General features: G+C 41.5%; 1 protein-coding gene across 1 annotated transcript in view; it reads right to left on the bottom strand.

Annotated features, from left to right (window-relative positions):
• Nucleotides 1-159: 159 nt before the first annotated feature.
• PITPNB (phosphatidylinositol transfer protein beta) overlaps nucleotides 160-22,453 on the bottom strand; it is an 87,121-nt gene continuing 64,827 nt past the window's right edge. Inside the window, exons 9-12 of the mRNA XM_072600076.1 lie at nucleotides 8,489-8,599; nucleotides 8,021-8,143; nucleotides 3,451-3,536; nucleotides 160-2,152 (exon numbers count right to left, since the gene is read on the bottom strand). Of these exons, the coding sequence (XP_072456177.1) occupies nucleotides 3,489-3,536; nucleotides 8,021-8,143; nucleotides 8,489-8,599 (282 nt within the window). The 3' untranslated portion in view covers nucleotides 160-2,152; nucleotides 3,451-3,488. The remainder of the gene's footprint in view (nucleotides 2,153-3,450; nucleotides 3,537-8,020; nucleotides 8,144-8,488; nucleotides 8,600-22,453) is intronic.

Below are 22,453 nucleotides of genomic sequence, written 5' to 3'. Positions count from 1 at the left end.
TTGATAAGCTCAGTCACGTGGGACAATCACATGCTGACGATCACAGAGAAGAGCACGGGCACATTCCAAGCACACACCACGCTCCTAAACCAACAGTCAAAAAGAGCAACAAACCTAACAGCACAACATGAAAACAACAACCTGAATGGAGACGTCAGCGGCATTTTGTGATCAAATTTATTTTCCGTTCCAATTTCAATTACTTTGCCTTACTGTAATTTACACAAGAAACTGTCGAGTAAACGAGTTCTTTTACAGTCACTACATGATCCCTCCAATTTCCACAGTGAATCAAGAAACCATTAAAATCCGTGCGTCGGGTGCTCCTGTCCACATGAGTGCACACGCCCCACAATGCTGCAGATGCCACTGAGGGTCGAGTCCATGAAATGGAAAGAGCCAGACCCTTCACCTTGACAAATGAGCAACAATCCTCTCTGTAACACACACTTCTCAGACAAAACAACTTCGTGTTGACAAGCCTATTTTCCAACGATGCACGGAAAGTCAACATCGGAGTTCATCCTGAGTACACAGAAGATGGGTGAAGGTGAAGCTTGGGTGGGGCTAACAGGATAATGTGAGGCGATGCGCCCCTTGTCCATGTCATGGCAATCATTTCCATAGGGGACAAAAATCACTGTGGATAGATGCAAGGGAGTAAGCTGAGCCTTCAACAAATTAAATGACCAGTAGGATTCACCCACGGCAAGAGGGCACATTTTAAGTGGGAAAGAGCATGATTTTCAACATCAAGGCTTAAACCTTGTCCTACACAAGCTTCTAGGACCGAGAGGAGAAAAAAGTTGAAATCTGACAAAGAAACCTGATAAAAAAAAATCTTATTTATGTATTGTTCCTAAAATAACTTCTTTGTTTCTATCTAACAAGCATTTTAATAGATATCTAAGAGAGGCTCCAGGTGAGAATTTTCTTTTAAAAAATCCTGAAGATTTGAGGATCATCCACAAAAGGGTTGGAATTATATCATCATCTTCATAGTGTGTCTTCAGACAGAGCGCGGACAGACCCATGGCTGGCCACGCTCTACACTTTCATCTTATCTGAAAGTGAATATCTCTCTTCAAAAATGTATTTTCAACATGAAAAGAGCTAAAAGTTATCATTATATTCCATTGTGTAAGTCGTGAGAAATCGAGGCCATTTGCATAGTTTCCAAAATGCAATTTCAGAAAACAGTCATTTCAGACACAAGACATTTGAGGGAAGCGCTACACTTCCAACCTCTCCAATGAGCCTACAGTATTTTTTATTGAGACTAAATACCATTATCACCCATTTCTTTTGTGCCTAACAGGCTCTCTGAAATGTTTAGAGTGCTTATTATAAATCACAAGCCAGTGTCTTCCCCCCATTTTTTTTTTGCCAGTTTCTGATGTAGAAAAATACTTGAAATTTAAATGTACAAAAATCCAATAAAAACAGGTACATTTTTTAAGGATCTTGTTTTTTCTTCAAGGGCAAGTACAAATGAAATTATAGCCAGATTCCTTACTCAGAGAAATCCTCAAAGTTGGCTGTAAGATCGTGACCATCCAGAAATAAATAGCTATAAATACATTCATAGTTTACATTCCAGAATCAGAGGGAAAACAAAAAATTCAGAATAAACTTTTGCTTTGGGAGTCTGTTTACTCATGAGGCTAAAATAGAAAGTTTTAACAGACATTTAAAAGAACAACAAAAAAGTATATATTGGTCCACAACTTGACATCCATGAAACATACCAGCTAGCATTACATCGTAGTCAATTCATTCATTAATGGCATTACTCTGATAATTATTAAAATCTGCTTCAGGTATATATAATGAAAATATTTTCCTTTGCATTTTTGCTGTAGGTACAGTACTCTGGAGAAATGGTACTAATCCCCTAAGTAGATGTATGTCTGTATGTACATATATACACAAGTGCGTGCGGCAGTATCTATAGCTCTACATGCGTCTTACATACAGCTACAGATACACACACACATATACATATATACACACGTGTTTGGATAGCGGTACATGTGTACAGATCAGCACACACACACGTCTGTGAAACATCAACACTGCAAGTTACTGGTCAGATCCCTCTTCATTCGTCATGGGCAGCACTGGTTCCCCTCACTTGACCTTGATTACGTAACTGTAGGAAAATGGAAAGAGAAGGATAGGAGAAGGGAGACAAAATTAAGTCTTAAGTACTGCAAGACTTCACATCAATTTTCCAGAAAAAATGTTTAATATGGCAAACAAAGTCTATTTTAACTAAAAAGATTGCTGCGCTTTAAAAACCCTATTTAAGATTTGTCTTATTAATAGCATAAGATTGTTCCACTGGTGGGAGAAATTAAGCAAATTAATCACTGAAAAGGTCACTGACCTTTGCAAAAATTTAGCCAAAGTGATAAAATAACAGAAAGAAAGTTGTACAAACAAACTGTGGGCTGCAGCCAAGGCCTCTCAGGTGATGCTGTGAGGTCACCTGAAACTCCTCCCTTGTGCCAATCTTGGTTCCACAGTGAAAGGAGTGGGTGGCCTGGACAGAAGGTCTGGTGAATGTGGGCCACAGACCAAGAGAATGGACCCCTTCACTTGCTTCTTTTCTTACTTTAGAACAATGCCATTAAACAGCAATCTCTGAGTCGCCCTATTTGGCTCTAATGCTTCTGGGGACATTGTGACAGCTGCTCCCTTTTCACAAAAAGTCATCTGTCCCTTAGATAAATGTGCTTTGGCCTTTAGATGAACCACCACTCCAAAGACTACAGAAAAATTTACATTGCAAATCACAAATTCAACTTAGGGTATAATTACAAATAAGGAGAAGCTGAGATGCCTGGGATTTAAGAACTGAGGATTTGGGAAGGCAAAGAATTTGGCAGGGAGGGAGATCAGTTTACCTGGTCCACAACTGGATGTAAGATGGAGTTGCTCTGTCACATCTGAAGGACTAACTAACCCATGGCAGATATGTATCACCTTGTAAAGCATTCAAAAGCACCAGGATGTAGAGTCAAAATTATTTACTTTAGACACATGGGACCTGGGTTTGAATTCCAACTCTACTAACTCATTAGTTCTATGATGTTCAGCAGGTCAATTCCCCTCCCTCCATCAGCCAAAGTCTGCTCATTAAGTTACAAAAAGTTGGCTCTCAAGTCAAAGGCCACATGAAACTCACGTACACTTGGTCAACTGATAAACATGGGAATGGCTTGATTACTGATCTCATTCTGTGCCACAGACATGTCTTTATATGACAAGAACTGAAGTTCTGAGAGTTCTAATATTAATAGTTTTTATTCTATGTGGGGGTTTCTTCACTTTCAGAAATGAAACCATCAGAATATGATGAGCCTCTGCTCACCAGAAATGTGGGGATTTGGGGAAGATGGAGCAAGAAGCGGGGATGGTGTCCTGTTTACCCAGCCCTTCACTTACACAGCTTGATATGGCCTCTGACCCTACAGAAGATTCATCTAGACATCAGCAGCCGTTGTGCCTCGGACGGTACCCTTCTTACGCATCTAAACGTAAAATAAAACCGTGAGCTACTGAATTAGAGACTCCGAAATTGGGGTTAGTAAGCAAGAAGGCAAAAATAGTCTACAGCGAGAGCTGCATCAGTCACATCCACATTTGGGATAAAGTTTCTAGGTCTGCCCTGTAAGCCTGAATCTAAGGAAGTCCTTAAGGAGTATTTTCTTAAACAGTATGCCAGATATTTAGCTGTCTTTGAGTGCTGAAGAGAAAGACTCACAGGTTGATGATGTAAAATTATTTTTAAAATAGCCCCAGACTCAAGGAAATGTCCACCAATGCTATTTCTGTGTTATTTATGTGAAAAATCTTCAAAGGCCGGTTTGGGCCTTTACACAGCTGCTGAGGCTAGAGAGGAAGGAATGGGCACAGGGAATTTCCAGCTGCTCTCGATCTGACAAAAGCAGCTCCCCTAGCATAATTCACTCAAGAGCGATTAGTGTCATGCAACACTTGGTGTGCTTAAGAAAAAAGCAGAAGGGAGAAAAGGAGATCAGGAAGAAAATGATGAAAACAAAAAAGAGAAACAGATGATAGGGGCTAGGGAACAAGACACTCAGCAGTAAATGAGGGAAGGCCGAAGAGCAGAAACTGAAAATTGACCAAGACCTCTTTGGAAGAGTAACTCAATCACCATCCATGAAGGAGGAAGAAGAGGACAGACAGGAAAGGGGCAAAGATAAGTCATCCCTCAACATTCATGGGGATTAGGGGCACACAACCCCTGTGAAAAACTCCAGGCCACCTCAAACCTTGATTTAATAATTCTGATCATAATTAACACACACTACACACTGCACCCATACAAATGCTGCAGCTCGTACAAGAGAGATTAGTATCTTGCACACTAAGCAATCTCTGCAGCCACCGCACCTAGTGGCAGCAACGCTGTCACAGATCTCCTCCTCCTACTAAAAGCACAAGATGCAAAGATCACTTTGGGTGGGGGAAAGACTGAGTCTGGATGGTCTAGAATTAAGAGGAGGCGTGCCCAAAGTTCTTCAGCACACTTAAACTTTCAACAAAACGTAACTGTTCCTAATAAATTTACGTTTGTACACTTCCGGTAGTAAATGACGGAACAGACTAATAACATACACTATTTATGCATCTGACTTACTAGGTTTTGTGTTTTCTTTACATATGCATATTGTCTCTAATTTTCTACAGCCCACTGCAAATCTCCAAAAATTTGTCTTTAATTACTGATAGTCAACTGTAAATAACCAAAACCACAAATACGAACTTCATGAATGTCAAGGGATGACTATATTGTCTTTTTTATTATTTTCTAATCAACAGACATACTAATTGGGGAAAAAGATAGGACACTAGTATCATGTTCCATCTGAAACACTGCACTGCCACCAAGCTTAAAGCCTGGAGCTCAAGAGTCTTCTGCTCACCCCTGACACCTCCTGACCCTGGGTCTCTCTCTGGAGCCAATACTTGTCCTAAAAGAAATTTTACTCCTGAAACATTTGTGGATTAAAAAGGAGAATTACAATTGATTGAAATACATCAATCAGGCACCAGCAGAATATGACCTGAATAAAACAAATTCTTCTGTGTCAAAAAGAAGACTTTCCATGTTTTAACCTACTCATTAAGTGGGGGGTGGACCGGGGGAACCTGCACCCTTAGGTACTGCCTGCCTCATCTGTGGATGCTTTAAAGACAGATGATGTTAGTACACAAACTAAGAGTGTGAAAATCTAGAATAAAGCGCTTTATAATTACTTTGAGTAGTATAACAAATTAGATTTCACATTAAGATGATTAGCAATGAAACCACAAAAAATGATTCATTAGAATTTTCAAAACAAACAATTAAACAACAACCCCCCCCCCCCAAAATCTACCCACACTCACGTATGATTTCCTCCATTTTATGGAAGGAAAAGGAAACATGAAGATTTACATTTAAATAGGTCTAAGAGCTAAAAGACCTTCTAATAATTGAGCTTCTATACCATTACTTGTCTATCTCAAAATATTCCTTTTATGAGCTAGACAGGCTGTTAATACGCAGGCAGTCCCTAGCTCATAAACAGATCATCCAGCCCGCCCGCCCACCACCGCCGCTATCAGCAGGGCCAGAATGTTCTAAGACAAACCAAAAAACTATCTTGAAGGTTTTGAGACATTCATGGGCTGAGAAGTGGAAAAAGGGGAAAAGCTGGGACCCTAATGAAAGAAGTGACCAAGGCCAGACCCTGAGGTGTGGACCTTCTTGCCCCCATTGGCCTCACTGACTGCTTGAATTTTCTAATTTAAGGAACCTCAATGATTTAATACTTAAAAAGAAAGACAGCCACCCTTATGGGGTTGTCACCCTTACCATACTGTGAGCTAATTCTATCATACTACTTTCTTAATTAACAACTACTCACATTTTTGCACATGAAAATGAACTGGTAAAAAGGCAGGGCATATGTGAAGTGACTAGCTGAGGGCAGAAGGCAGGGAATAACTGCCACACCGTAAAACAGAATCTGAGACAATATAATACAGCTAAAACACTGGACCAAATCAAGTGGGGCATTTAATAGGGATACTTGAGTGTAAACAATCAATTCCACAGGCACAAGATGAACATGGTGCAGTTGGCAGTTTGTCTGAAAAAGATGCAAGGATTTTTAGGGGGTTGCAAACTCAACATGAGCCAAGAGTGACACAAGAAGCAAGAAAATTAATGCAATCTTAAGGCTACATTTGGAGGCAGAATGTCCAAAACTAGAAAGCTGTCCGTCACGCTGTGTGTACTCCACTCTGATCCGATCACATCCATCCACATCACAGACGTCTTTAAAGTTAAAGAAAGAACCTCAGAGACCATGTCTTCATATTACAGATGAGGAAGCTGAGGCCCAGATGGGTTTAGTGACCTGCCCAGAGTCACAAGCCTCACAAGAAGAAGGACTACCGTGATCAGTATGGGGTGTTGTCCCCTGACAGATAAAGATTGGCTGAAGGAATTGTCTAGCCAGTATGGAGAAGTAAAGATTTCTGTGGAATGAGATTATTTGGCTGAGTCATAAAAAAGAGACCAAATCAGGAACAATCACTAGAAACTGTAAACAGACAATTTAGGATTGGTATAAAGAAACATTTCCCAGCATATAGAGCTAAGCCCAACTGGGATGGGCCACTGTGGGAAGGCAGTGGTATCCCCTCACTGCAGGGCTTTGAGAAGGTATGGATGGCCACTGAGATGCGTTTCCACCTAAGAAATTCTCAGTGATTTGGGGTATGTGCCTCGGCTCTTTACGTCTCAAGAAAATTCCTTAGAATCTCTTAGGATTCCTAAAAACAGAGACAGGCTGGTGTGTGCAAGGCTGAAGGGAGTTTCCTGCAGACATAATCATGACTCCTTCCTCTGTTCATATACCCTCAGTGCCTAATGCATACAGCAGGTACTTTATAAATGTCTGCTAAATTAAACTGTGTGAAGCAGGCATTCATAGGCTAAGCCAGGAATGTAACTGCCCTTTAATGCAGTTCCTAGAGAAAAAGATTTCCAAAGTTCCAAAAAAAAACCACTTGGAACACAATCCATTTGTAATTTGGGGACTGCCTGTAGTTTACTTTACGTGAAGAGTAAGCGTAAGACATTTTATTGCCTTATAAAGAAAACATTTCCAAGGCCTTCATAAGGTTCATGTAAAACTAATTAGAAGCAGATTTTCCTTAATTACAAAAATCCTGGCAATTTCAAACAGCATTTTTAGCTTCCTTTTCTATTGTGCCAGAGAAATAGAATCACTTCCGTTGCCCTATTATCAGATGGCATTTCTTAACATTCCTATTAGTTGGCAAATCTCTGGGATGACTATATGGAAACCTTCTCCTGGCTCCACTTCCACACTGGGCCTTTGTCAACTCAAGCAAACCTTGGCTTACTGCAAATCTCTAGTCGGGTCTGTCAAATGGGAGAAAAGGTCACTGGTCTGCACAGTCAAAGGAGGGATGATCCTCCCTGGAGGTTGACACTTAAAGAGCCCACACCATTTTGAAATGCAGGCTGTACTGTAACTTTCATCAAAATGAAAGTTTGGTTTCTCCTTAAATTTGATGTATCAGCTCCCACTGCTAACAAAACTGAGGAAATAACTGAAGTTGGGGAGAAGAGATCAAGCTTTCTTGAAATATGGGGAGAATTTGGGTTCAACTGTCTGCAAGATCAAGAAGAGAGGATTATAAATATGCTGGGGTTAACAGAGGAGATACAGAAAGGCCCCAATGAGGATGGAATGCAGCAGAAATGTGACATTCCCACATTGTGGGTCTGGGGAGGCCACCACGCAGACTGCTCTGTGAAAAGGCAGAAACAAGAGTCCAAGGAATGTTAGTCTAAGACCCGCTGTCCCAGGTGCTCTGAAGGCCAGTGCTCCCTCCCCTCGTACCACAGAGCTCACACAGACACTGAGGAAAGGCAAAGACAAGAGCCCCCAGGAGGAGGCGCTCTTACAGCTTCCAGCTCCTTCTGGGTCTCATCTTCCATTCTTCGGATGTCCTCCATCGTCAGGTCGATCCACTTGTCGATCCAACAGAAGAGCTGGCGGTGAAAGTTGGTGAATATTCTTTTTTCTTGCTTTGAAAATAAAGAGATAAAAGCGTGTTAACCAGGCCAATGGGGCAGGGGTGCTCATTTAATTACAAGAATGTTAATGATCACCAAGCATTTACATGGCTGTGCTACACCAAGACCTTTTCATCTCCAGTCCTTTCGCAATGACCACCACGGTCAAAGCAAAGCAAAGTTGTCTTGGGAAAAACCTGATGTTCTCCCACAGCTGCAAATGCCTGGAACAAGTGGAGGCCTTCCCAGAAGGGCCCAACTCCAGAGAGAGGAGCACAGAGCCCAAGTCAAACCAGAGAAGTTACAATGCAGTGTGTGTGGCAATCATGGTCTCACTCATTTTCATGGGTGACTTACTTTCTGAATAAAGTTTTCTACTTTACTCTGCAGGCCCCACCACTTGAATTTGATGGTTACCAGCTTGTAGGCACACATTTGGGGAGAGTCTTGGTTATTTGCCAGGTCTTTCTAGATGGAGAAAATGGAAGGAGAAATTATCATTTAATTGTGCCTGAAAAAACTGAAATTAACTAAAATTATGATCCAAGTATCCAGAAGTTGTAAGCTTCAAAACCCATTAAGCATTTAATAAGCACCTACTATGTCCTCTACTTCCCTGGGGAGGAAGAGGGGAAAGAAAAATCATTTAATCCACTCATCTTTGAAAGCAGCTTAGGGGCATGCTCTCCGGAGTGGTGGGTACTAGAGCAGAAACAGAACTCCTAATCTAATCTGCCCAACCAAGAATGCCAGTCCTGAGCAGCCCAGGGCAACGGCGGTCTCTTTTTCTCCATCCCACAAAATTTCCACCACCTGCTCTGGGAACAATAATCAAATCAACACTGCCATGCCTACTACTTCCTACAGTCTCAAGCCTAATAACATTCAGATCCTTGGCCACCAGTCCCCCAATCAGAATGTACTGAGAAGTAGCATGACATGGGGGCTATTTTAGGACCTGAATCCAGGTCTTGGGTTCCAATCCCATCCTGGATATGTCCTAGTCAGGAAACTCTAAACAAATCATTTCATCTCGCAGTTTCTTTATCTGTAAAGGGAGAGAATGGAGTAGATGTGTACTAAGTCTACAATTCTATGATGATTCTATAAAGCTCCTAGGAGGTTCCCCCAACCCTGTCGGGAGGGAGCTTTGGGCTCTGGATCCCCCAAGGCTTCCTTAGCATAGTTCCTGGCACATAAATACTTGCTTCATTCATTCATTCATTCAATTCAATGTGCAAGGCATTATGTAAGGAAATACAAGAGTCAAAATTAAAATAGTCTCTGCCCTTTAAAAGTCAACATTCCCCTGCTGTACAGGGCATTCTATACAAGGCTGAAGTCTCCCTCCCCAACAGAGGCTCCTCCAACTTCACCAAGACTGGGGGGAGGGAAGGGGGAAGAGCAGGAGCTCAGTGCCCACTGAGCCCACAGAGGCAGCCCCTGCCAGCCCCTACAGGATAGCTCCAAACTGGAGAAAGTCTGTGTGGACACAGAGCCTGGATGGGCCATTCTGCAGCTGCCCGAGGGAAGGCCTTATTCTAAAGCCTTCAAAAGATGACTGATGTCAGCATAACACTAAACATCGTTTTCTCTCAGCTCTTTATGTTTCACTTTTAACTCAATTCGAGGGACAAACAATATTTTTAAAATGACATTTTTATATTACTGAGATGAAAGTCTGCTACCATGCATGCGAGAAAGACTAAGTTTTTTCATGAAATCTCTTCCACATGAGCATGCCTTAGTCAAAGCCTTCACTAACTGATGGGAAGGCAGCTAGGGAGGGCAGTGAACAGAGAACCAGGCCTGGAATCAGGAAGACCCGGCTTCATGAGTTCAAATCTGACCTTAGACACTTATTAGCAGGTGACCCTGGGCAAGTCACTTCACCCTGTTTGCCTCAGTTTCCTCATCTGTAAAATGAGATGGGAAAAGAAATGGTAAACCAGTCCAGTATCTTTGCCAAGAAACCCCCAAACGGGCTCATGGATTGTCAGACACAACTGAAATGAGTGAACAACAACAAGAACTGGTTCCAAGAGCTTGTCCAAGTCTTTCTGTTTCCTTACTGTTGAATGAGTGGGGTGCAGAAGAGGTTTCATTCAATGGTGAGCTCTGACATTGCGATTCAATACGTCAACAACAACATGGAAAAGAAAGTCAGAGAAGGGCATGACACAGTCATTACTAGATTTCTCTAAGGGCCCAACAGACAAGCACAACGCTGCTCCCAGGATCCAGGACTGGGACAGGATCATGGTGGACAAAAATATGATGTCACACTAATTGGGTGGTGGCAGAGACAACACAGGGTTCCTAACGTGGGTTCCACAAAGTTGCTTTTAAAAAACATGTTGATATCTGTATTTCAACATAATTGGTTCCCTTAGTGATCCTGTATATATTTCATTTTATGCACTTAAATAATTGTGAGGAGAGCTGTGGCCACAGGCTTTATGAGACCGACAAAAGGATCCACAACACAAAAAAAGGCTGAGAACCCTCAGGACAGTGGCTCAAGAGGTGACCAAGGACGGATAAAACAAACTTCCTTTGTATTTTGTTGACACAGGCCTTTATTGTCTCTGGACCTCAATTTCCTCACCTGTAAAATGAGGACTGACAAGGTCAGAGAGGTGTGTGTGTATGTGTGTGCGTCTGTGTGTGCATGTGCGTGTCTGTCTCTGTCTGTGTGCGTCTGTGTGTGTCTGTGTGTGTCTGTGTGTGTGACGGACCTCTCTTAACTGGCTGATGAAGCATCATTTTCAGAATAATGTTTGCAAATTGAAAGATGAGGCACTTAATCTAAATATTGCGTCCTCCTTGATGCACATGAGCATTTCCCAGTCCGCTCTGGCTCTAAAAGGCCCCAGGACAGATGGAGAAGCCTCCTGGTCTTGGGCTGATGGCTCCAGGCCCCTGCACAGCTTGCTCTGAAGGCAGACCTGCCTGCCTCTGTGTGTGATGCTGCTGCTGGGAGATGGGCTCTTTAAAACTGTCAAATACTTGTGTACAAACAGTGGGCTGAAGTATGACTCTAATTAAAGAACAAGCTAAAAATACACCAAAATGGTCCAAACAAGCTCAGATTCCGAGAACAGGACATATACATCTGACTTGTACAATTAATGAAGTTTATATCCCTCTAGGAATTTTTGGGAGGATACTAGAGTTGAATCAAACTATTAAACACTGGTAATGGAAAGATGGCAACATGAAAGATTCCAGCCAACACTGAAAAACAACCCAGCAAAGATGAAAAAAGCATGCCAAATGAAGCAAAGGTTCACAAAACCAAAGAGAAACATGTGCAACTTTTCCCACGTAACCTCCAGACGCTCTAGGCAGAGGATCCTCAGGGTGACTGAAGCCACAATGATCCTGAGTTCTGAGCTGCAGGAGACACAAAACAGGCCACAGCCAGATCCTGACTAATGGCCCAGTTTGGGAAGCAAGAGAGACCAGGACCAGCCACCTCATCCAGAACTGTGACAACGCAGTGGCAACAGTCCCCAGACTGTTAGTGAGAACAAGCCCAGGGCTAAGTTCCTTCACCCAAGAATTCTGAGCATGGGCCGACAAAGTTCAAATCCAGGAACTGAGACTAAAGACACAAGTCTTTCTTCTGCTTAAGAAAACAAACTCAGTAAAAAACACCATGGGTTTAAGAGAAGGCCAACAAGTAAATCCAGAAGATAAAAATAAACTCCACAACCAACACAAGTATAAAAACTAGAGTGGGCACAAAGACTGAATGGATAGAAGAAATAAAACACAGAACAAAAAATGACACAGAAGAACCCAAGGAAAAATCTGGAATGAGAATGAACAGGTTAGAACAGAAGGTGGAGAACCTTATCCAAGTAGTGACTATCTTAAAAACAATGGAACACATTAAAACATTAAAATAAAAAATAAAATAAAATCCTACCTTCTTAAAAAAAAACAAACCTCTCTCTCTTCTCTCTCCCTCTCTCAGAGGGGCAGGATCAGACCACTCCAATGATAGATTGCTGGGGCTGAGCCCACCCCTTTTTCTTTCCCTACCCTCCTTTTCTTTATTTCAAGGGGATGGGGCCAAAGGGAGGAAAAATAATAACAGGAAAAGATACAAGTAACAATTGTAACTGTAAGCATGATTAATTTCTTCAAGTAACAGGAATGTAGCTACATGGATTAGAAAGCAAAAATCTAACAATACGTTGTTTAAAGGAAACACAATTGAAACAAAGATTCCCAGAGTTAAATTGAGGCCCTGAGTAGAATTTATTATGTTTCAGGTGAGTCTAAAAGAGTTGGAGTAGTAATCATGATAGCTGTTATCTAGTGATTAATGAATGGGAATGGAAGCAGTATGCATATGTAGCAGCTTTCCATGGCAACTTTACAAAACTGTATTGTCTAGAAATAAAAAAAAAATCCCTCACAAACACAAAAAAGCAGAATGTTGAACATACAACTTTTATTGACCACAATGCAATCAATGCGGGAAATCTGGAGAAAGGATTGACATTTAAATGGAGAGTGAATAATATAATCCTACAGAATGGGTAGGAAAAAGAACGCATCATAGAAACAATAATTTTATTAAACAAAAAGCTAACTACAAACAATACACCAAACTTCAGGGAATTAATGTAGTTCTTTGGGAGAAAATTTTTCTCTATTTTCATCAATCAAAGAGGAAAAAAAAAAATCAAAGAACTCTTTAAGGAATTTTTTTTAAAAGTTAGAAATGTAACATTAAAAAAACCCTCAGAGAAACACATAAAAATCCTGAAAATGAAAGAAAACTGAAAAAGAAAAGTCCAAAAAAAACAATTTATAAACTAGGAGCTGATTTTTAAAAATATAGACAAATCACTTAAATTTGGTTAAAAAAGAAGAGGGGAGATCCAAATAACCAAAATCAAAATGTAAAAGAAGAATTCACAAGAGATAAAGGATATTTTTTTTGCCTGATTTTTTTGGGACTGGAGGTATGATTTTTCATCATAATTCCCTGCGCGGAACTTTCTTTACCAACTCGGACTAGCACCTTTTCTGCAACATAAGGTGTTAGGGAAGAGCGTAGATATTGGGTGATGTGATCTCAAAGGTGAACCCAGGTATTGTCAACTCTGAAACAAGGTCCCCATTCAGCATGCCGTGATGCCTCTTCTTCGCACAATTATATAATGACAAAACTGATCATTATCTACAAAAATAAAAGCACCCAGATTATCAGAACAAGATGGAGACATTTTACATAACTCAATTTAGGAGAATAAACAATTCAACACATCATAGGTGAACTCCCAAAGGAAAATAACCCCAAAATAGATGGATTTACCAGTGAATTCTAGCAAACATTCAAAGAAAAATTAACTCCAATAACACTTAGTTTTAAAAAAAACTATACACACATACATACGTATATATATATATATATATGTAAAAACCAATGAAAGAAAACACTCAACCAAACTGCCTCAATGAGCCAAACATGGTCCTGATGTCCAAGTAAGGGAGGGATCAAGCAGAAAGCAAACTAGAGATCAGCACCTCTAATGAATGAATGCAAAAATATGGAACAAAATATATGCCAACAGGCTAAAAAAATATATTAAAAAGATCACTCACTGTAATAAGGGTAGATTTATACAACTTTATAGGGCTGCTCTGACATTTCAGAAATCGACAAACAGACCACGTAACAAAAACAATTAAACCATATGATTACACCAATAGATGTAAAAAATGCTTTTGACAAAATATAATGCAATCACGTTAAAAACACTTAAAAGAAGTATAAGGACGGTTCCTTATTATGGAAAGCAGTTAGTGTTAGAGGTTGAAGCACTTCCAGGAACACTAGAGCAAAGCTAGGTTGCCCACTGCTACCCCAAAATCAGAAAAGAAAGTAAGGAAATAATCACAAGCAAAAAAGAACAACAAAATTACTGGCCTATGCAAAAGGTTATCATTTTTACTTGAAGAATCCTAGAGAGTCAACTAAAACTGAAATGAAACAATGACTTTCCTAAAGCAGCTATGTATGAGCCTCACCAAAGTCAGCAGCCTTCCTGCGTATTGCTAAGGAAATGAAGCAGAAGAGACAGAAAACTTCAAAATAGGCAGTAGATGGGTGGAAGTATATCTATGAAGACATACTCAGGACTTAGGCGACTACTGCTACAAAACACTCCTTTACCAAAATAAAGCTAGGCTTCAATTGTAGAGAGATTCATTCTTCTAAGAATGTTGCTAAGAGTCCAAACCATTCCAGAAAGCATTTTGGAACCATGCCCAAAATAAACTGTGTATCTGGTGATATAACTACTAGGCATTTTGTCCCAAAAAGGAAAAAGTATCCCTATTGGAAAATATTTATAGCAACATGTTTTATTGTAGCAAGAAATTCCTGTAAGTTAAGCCTCTGAATGTAGGTTCAGAATTGCATCAGCTTTGTTGGTAGTGGTCAAGTCACTGCAAGAACTCGGGGTCCACTAAGACCCCCGATCCTTTTCAGACACACTACTGTCTAACCATAACTTGCCATTTCTTTTTTGTTGTGAAGCTGCTATTTAAACAAGTCTAAGATTTGACATTTTTAAGTGCCACTTAAGCTGAGTTTTGATGGAAGAAAAGGAATCTGAAAGGCAAAGATCAAAGTGGGAATATGTTCCAGTCACAGGGAGTACTTTGTGGGTCAAGCAGAAGGCAGAGCAGGCAGCACATCTGGCTGGGACATCAAGTCCACAAAAACAAGCTGTAATGAAATTAAGCTGCAGGAGCCAGACTGGAGGAGGCCCTGAAAGGCTCAGAAGCAATAACCAAGGGTCAGGCCAAGGCCTCAAGGAGAGCACTGGAGTCTTTCTTAGCTGCTATCATGATAACTGGCACGAGCAGACAGAGCCCATGCACAATGGTAAAGTGTGGGAGCATTTGATTGCCAAGGTCATGTGCACAGTGCCCACAACCAGCATCCAGAATCCAGCCTTGGGAGGATCCTTCACAGAGGGAGATTCAACCTCCTCACTGGTACAGAAGGAAACGAGGTCTAGAGTAGTTCAGTACCTTGTCCAAAGGCCTTCAGAAAGCATATCTAGTAGAGACAGATGTAAAGCCAGGCCCTTTGTCATCCAAGTAGAAAGTGAGAAGCTATACTGGGTGATCTCATACATCCCAGGAGGAAGAAGGTGAGAAATGCTACTACGCTGCTGCTTCTTTAACATTATCTAACCATTTGCAATGCTTACTGTCCAGTGCTTCTTCTGCTCTAAAATGCTACAGTTTATTCTTTTTTTTGTTTTAAGTTAATTTTATTTATTTTTAGTTTGCAACATTCACTTCTGTAAGTTTTAAATTTTCTCCCCCTCCCTCTCCCCTACAGAAGACAGCATGTAATCTGATACAGGTTCTACATACACATTCCTATTAAACATTTTCACATTAGTCATGTTGTATAGAAGAACTAGAATGAATACAAAAAAACCAAAACAGAGCAAAAAAAAGAAAATAGTCTCCTTCATTCTGCATTCCAATTCCATAGTTCTTTCTCTGGATGTGGATGGCATTTTGCATCATGAGTCCTTTGGAATTGTTTTAGTTCTTTGCATTGCTGGGAAGGGCTAAGTCCTTAGGACTAATCTAAATCAGTCCTCGCAGACTGTGGCTGTTACCGTGTACAATGTTCTCCTGGTTCTGCTCCTTTCTCTCAGCATCAGCTCATACAAGTCTTTCCAAGTTTTTCTGAAGTCTGCCTGTTCGTCATTTCTTATAGCACAACAGTATTCCATGACATCCATATTACCACAACTTATTCAGCCATTTCCCAATGGATGGGCATCCCCTCAATTTCCAGTTCTTGGCCACCACAAAGAGAGCTGCTATAAATATTTTTGCACATGTGGTTTCTTTTTCCATTTTTATGATGGCTTTGGGATACAGTACTAGAAGTGGTATTGCTGGGTCAAAGTACAATTTGTTCTTTAAGAATTGTTCTTTAAGCTAATAATAACTAAGCACTTTGCAAATACGATCTCATTTGATCCTCACAACAACCCTGGGAGGCAGGTGCTATTGTTATCCCCACTTTATGGATGAGGAAAATGAGGCAGGCAGAAGTGAACTGACTTGCCCAGGAGCACACAGCTACAAAGTATCTGAGGCTACATTTGAAATCTGGACTTCCTGGCTCCCAGCCTAGGGTTCTCTCCACTGCGCCACTGCCCTGATTTTTAGGAATGTATCCTAAGGAAATAGCTATTAAGTCAAAACAAACAAAAACCTTGAACTAAAACTCCCTCACTCAAGAAAATGAAAGCACTGAATTTGGGGGTAAGAACACCTGGTTTCAGATCCAAAAGGCCACTTACTTACAACCTCTGACTTTGGAGGAGTCATGGAACCACTTTGAGCTGAACAGGGTAAGAGAGCATGGCACTATGGGAAAAATGGGAGGATCTGGGAGTCTCAACAGCTCCAGTCCAAACCTGGCTCTAATAATGTAGTACCTGTGTGATCCTGGTTAAGTTCCTTAGCCTCAAAGTCACCTAAAAATGGAAGGAGATGGATAGACTCTGATGACCTCTGGGATCCCATACTGCTTTGGATCCATAGAACAAAGCGATTTTTTGGGATAGCCATCAGTTCTTCAATTCTTTATTGCCATGTGTGTATTATCTAAGCATAAAGCCTCAATGTTTTCCTAAGCCTTTCCTCTTCTGTCAAATCCAAGCAGCAGAGAAAGCACACATTAAGCAAACAAGGCCAGAAGATGAGTTCCCAGGACTCTTTCTGTGTGACTCTTCTCTAATTCATGCCCTTCTCTTCCTCCTCTCAACTCCTAAGGTCATTCCGTGGGCACAATGCACAGTGTCTTCTCATTGAACCTGATTTCTCCACACTGCCCAAAGGGCCTAAAGATAACTCTATACAAGAGGTAGACAGATACTCACGTACCTACTAAACTGAATTTAGTAAAAGATTTCACAGCCCGGCTTTCCAAACATCATACTCCTTCACAAAAATATGGAGGAAAAACACCACTTGAACACCACCAAAAACTCTAGTGTTCCTGTAGCTATATGGTAGTTATATTTAAGCTAAGTTAAAATTATAGCAGGTAACTAAAAAAAAACAAACTGACAAGCAAATACAGGAAAGCAAAAGAGTCAAAGTCATCTGCTTATCAAGAGACAAGATCCCTTGAATTTTAATAAGAAGCAAAGAGAAAAATCCCAAATCCAAATCAAGAATCATCGTAACATAATTTCAATTTCAACTGCAGTATCCCAAGGACTAACCAATTGTGAAATCCCTCCAAAGTGTACTTAGTTGGTATTTTTACCAAATTTCTTAGATTTCCCATCTCTAACTTGAAATCAAACTCAAGAGGCCAAATCATGCTTTTAATTTAACAATGCATACTAGGTTACCCTAGCCATGGGAAAGTAATGTACACTCAAGCTACATAACATAACCAAACACAAAGCTGTATGTTTAGCTGGCACGGGATGCAACTGGCCTGTCTAATCCACCAACTCTCGCCTTTCAAAACTGTGACAAATAAATAGAAATGTGAATGGAAATGTTTTTCAAAGTGAATCCTAAGGGATTAAAAACTCAATTTCCCAAACTGCAATGTTCTCACAGCCTTTTATCAGATGTCAACAGCACCCTTCTATCTCTTGCCACTTAAAAATCTGTCAGGGTAAGAAGTCCAATATGCACACATTCCAGTGAGTTCTAGTTCCGATGTGGCAGCAGCAGAGCCTTTTCCAGCAAGGACACATGGCTGACACTGCCTTCATAGTGTACCAGGTTTACACAATTGTCTGAAGGCTCCTTTTCAGCAGGATTTGCAATGCAAGTTTTCAACTCGTGGTTTGCTGAGAGAAAAGAGTAATTACAAGTTAAAAATAAATGATGCCCCACTGGGGTTGTTGCCAGCACTATCTGAATGGTTTAGAGACATGAAATCATGAAAAGATGAGAAGTGTGTGGCCTAAAAATTTCCAAGGGGCACCTGCCCAAAGCATGGCATTTCGAAGTGAACAACCCATGTGACATTCAGCACCAGTCTACGGACACAGCCAAACTAGATCAATCCTGTGTTTAGTGCAAGACATTCCTATTTCTGTAAAAGAAACTAAATGAAGACAGGCCAAGAATCCAAAGTGCATGCAGAAAAACACTGAGCCATTCTTCCCAACTCACGTTCCCAGATTTCCATTTTTGCAGATCACCTATGTTTTGACGTCGGCCATACAATTTGGGGGTATCTGTCATTTTAAAAAGTACTTTTGAAAAAAAATTTCAGTTTTTTATTGATGATCAAATACATGAGTCAATCTGACCATCAAAAGCCTAGTGGATCAAGCCCTAGATGTGAAGTCAAACACTGACTAGCTGCGTGACCCTGAGCCTCAGTTTCCTCATCTATGAAATGGATAATATTGCTCTCCCCATAGATTCATGGTATCAAAGCAGGTTATTCTTTGTCTTCCAAAGAGGACCAGTGATATCCCAGAATGACGTCTTGACTTGTGCATGAACTGAACTTAAGGGAGGCAGAGCTGCACAAAGTCTTCAGCCTCCTTCTCTTTCAAAGTCATCTAAGTCCAGTGGCAAGACAAATGTCAGAACAAGTGGTGATGGCTGGGGATACAGTGGATGGCCTTGGCAGCTTCAGCATCTGACTAAGCTCTAAGTGCTCCACAGCACCTGCTTTAGAGCCTTCATGGCTGTTGGGACAAACTGTTTTCATCCACCCATGCCACTGCGAGAAGTCTTCAGATGCTTGGGTAGACACCCCTCTCGCTCATTGATGGGTGGGAGGCCTGTCAGTTACCCTTAACCTGGTTAACACTGCACATGCCCCAGTTTCTTGGAGCCACAGGTGAGAGCTGGGTGGCAGGCGGACACCAAAGGTGAATAAGAAGCCCTCAGAGTGGAGGTGCTGGGCCTCCTGGAGCAACCACACCCACGCATGCACATATGTACAAAGCACCTTGGCAGACGCAGAGTCACTGCGTGAATGCAAACTCTTGCTGCTATGATTATACCTGGAGAAATCCACATTTTTGCAAAGAATGTATCTATTTAATCTATGTCTACTCTTCAAAAAAATTTTTAAAATGATATTTTTACAATGTCTAGATTTCTTCTTGTATTCTCCCCCACTCCCTTTTCTAGCAATTCATTTCAGATTAAAAAGTCTCTGCAGCACTTCTGCTACATGCACATGAAAATAACTAGTGAGAGATCAGTCCTCCAGGCTCACGTGACCAGGACAGTCTTCACTGTTAGGTGGCTGGCCCTGCTCTCTCAACCCCTGTCATGAAAAGAGTCTGGCTCATGGAGCTCTGCTCCTCTTGAGAAAGTGCAGCCCAAATTCAGGCTGCACACTGGTTCTGGTGACTATGGAACTGCTGGCACACAACCAAGTGGACATTTTACACATGAATTTAACTACGGGAGTCACAGGCTATCAACGTATCTTCAGAAATGCTACCTTATGTTTCAAAATTAATCCTTTAAGGTTTAAAGTTTCCTGAGTTTCTAAGGGGGTCTGAGGATGGGACTAAAACATTACTAAGATAAATATAAGATAATATATCCAAAAATCTATGAAAGTCTTAAGTAGCTGTCAATCTGAGGACCCCCTGATCTGGAAACTCCCTGCTCCACTAGAGAACTGCAAGTTATAACTATGTTGTGAGGTGAAACAAATTAATAAGTCACTCTTCCACCTTAGTTCACCAGTCTTAGAAAAGTGCTTGAAACACACAAAAGTTAAGTGACACACAACAAGTAAGTACTAAAGGTAGAATTAGAATCCAGGTCCTCTGATTTGAAGCCCAGCACACTAGTTATTCACAATAGCACACTGCTTTGGCAATATGTTATACAAAACACAGACATACATTAAAGTATTATCACTTTAGCAGAGAAATAGAAACAAAGTCTCTCACTGGAGAGACGGTGGCTACACAAAATGTGTTACAGGAAATGTCATGGAATATTATTACTCCATATGCAACAGGGAATATGATGAATCTGGAGAAGCAACTCAAGATTTACCAGAAATGATCCAATGCCAAGAAAGCAACAACAGTGGAAAGAAGAACAAACAACCTCCACAAGACAACCCTGAGGCATGCAAAGAGCTGTGGGCACCCCCGCCCTCCCTGTGCACCCATTGTAGTGTGCTGGGTGGTTTGGTTGATTTCCTCCATCTTACTCGTTTCTTTTTTTATCATAGGAGATGGCTCTGAACAGAAGAAATGGGAAGAACACAAGAAGAAACTTGGTGATGTAAAAAACAAAAGACATCCATGAAAATTCAATTTGTAAAAATGTCATCTCTTAGTTACATACTCAATCCTGATGTGGAAAATATACTAAAATAACAAGAGCTGACAAGAACAGACCAAGATAAACATCTGAGAACCAAAGGTAAACTGAGGCTCTGAAGGCTCCCGAGGACACAGAAATAAGGAGATCACTCCTCTCTCAGTGGCTCCCAATCTAAGCAGCTTGTGACAACTTTCTGAACCTGGCAATCCAAGTCTTCCACAGTCCACCCTCCTGCCCTCTCTCCTCCAAGGCTTAGTTCAGCCCAAGAGCCCCACCTGATTCCCTCCACTGGGACTTTCTCCAAGTCCATTCTGATTTGTACTCAAGCTATCCCTGCCCTGTTCATGTCTTCCTCCAGTCATGCTTCACCATGGTCAGGAGGTACCCTGGGATCTCAAAGGCCATGTAAACCCAGAGCCAGCTTGGACAGGTCCCCCACAATTGACAAGACATGGAAAGTCGGGGACTAGTGATTGACAATTCCTGTGATGTGGGAAGCACCCACACCAATGGAATCAGGCCTTCTGGAAGTTTTCGTATATACCTGCCTGATCTTGTCCCTGGGTGTTCTCTTGTCTTGGTACTTCCAGGGGTATAGTGCTTTGTAAACACTAGACAGGAAGAGGCACTGAATACAACGTGAAAAATGTTGTTTCTTCAAGGTCAAGAGACTCCATGTTTCAGTGCTGAGTTCCAAAAGACATACTTTAAAGATATCTGAAACGGTGGGCTCTAAAAATAGCTGGGTTAAAAAAAAAGTCAGCTCTACAATATGGTGCTTCAAAAGGTCTAATGAGAAGCAATGTCTGAGCTGCTTTCCTTAACACCCACCTAGATGATGCAGTTTCAAAGAGGTCTAAATACATCAATTCAAAGAATTTCAGACCCTGGAACAAAACTGAGAAATTATCAAAAACACATAGCACATGTCCTAAAGTGGGCAGGATGGGGGTGGCAGAGAATGTTCATTTACATTTCTACTTTTCATCTCCAGCACTGACCCCAATGCCTGGCCAATCACTACAATTACTGCTCCTAAAAGCAAACATCGCTAGAGAGGGCTTTTTAAGCCTCAACCCTATAACCTGAGTTCTCATGCCCATTTTATAAACAAGGAAGCAGTGGCTGAGAAAAAATGAAATGACTTGGCCACAGCCACATCTTCCTGAGTCAAGAAGGCACTGAAGAAAAGCTTGCCCACTGATCTGGTGCAAAGCACTTAACTGTACAGAAGAGTGAAGTGGTCTGTCCAACGCCACACAGCTGAGCAATGACAAAGACAGTGGAGATGCGTGGTCTCTGGTTCAGTGCTCCTGGCATCTTGCCCCTGCTGGGCCCTGAAGGATAACACCAGGCACCCAGTTCCATGAGCTCAGTCAACTGGGAGTCTCCTCTATCATTAGCTTCATCCCTGGAGGGATTTCACATCACTGGATTTTTCACCTAAGATTGTAGATTTGGATCCTCATTTCACAGCAGAGAAAATGGACAACCTGTGAGAAGTAACGTGCCCCAGATCTGCTGTGGATCTCTTCTGTCGCTCTCTCTGATAGGAGTCCTGGGGTGTCCAGATCTCCTGTTACTACAGACCTCTCTCCCAGCCCCCACTGGATTCCCGTAGGGCAGAGAGGCCTTCAGGCCAGGGTCCATCGTTGCCTTCTTCCACCATTAATGAAAGGTACAGATGATGAGCACTGTGGTTTGCCAAAGTTCTGCTTATTCAATTCAGACACAATGACCTAATGCACGCAAAGAAAAGGGTTGGCTGCTAGGCTCTTCCTCACTACATAATGCGCTACAGGATGAATCTAAGACTCGAAAAATAACTTGGGGGGGGGGGGCCGAGCCAAGATGGCGGAGTAGAAAGATGCATATACACATAGCTCCGAACCCACAACCCATAGAACGGCTACAGGGAAGGAACTCACGGCGAATTCTGCACCCAGAGGGAGCAGGAGCGAGGGAGATTTCTGT

Source organism: Notamacropus eugenii, chromosome 4, assembly GCF_028372415.1.
Source record: "Notamacropus eugenii isolate mMacEug1 chromosome 4, mMacEug1.pri_v2, whole genome shotgun sequence".
Classification (NCBI taxonomy): Eukaryota; Metazoa; Chordata; class Mammalia; order Diprotodontia; family Macropodidae; genus Notamacropus; species Notamacropus eugenii.
The sequence above is the reverse complement of the archived record's forward strand: the minus strand, read 5'-3'. Positions and strand labels throughout refer to the sequence as shown.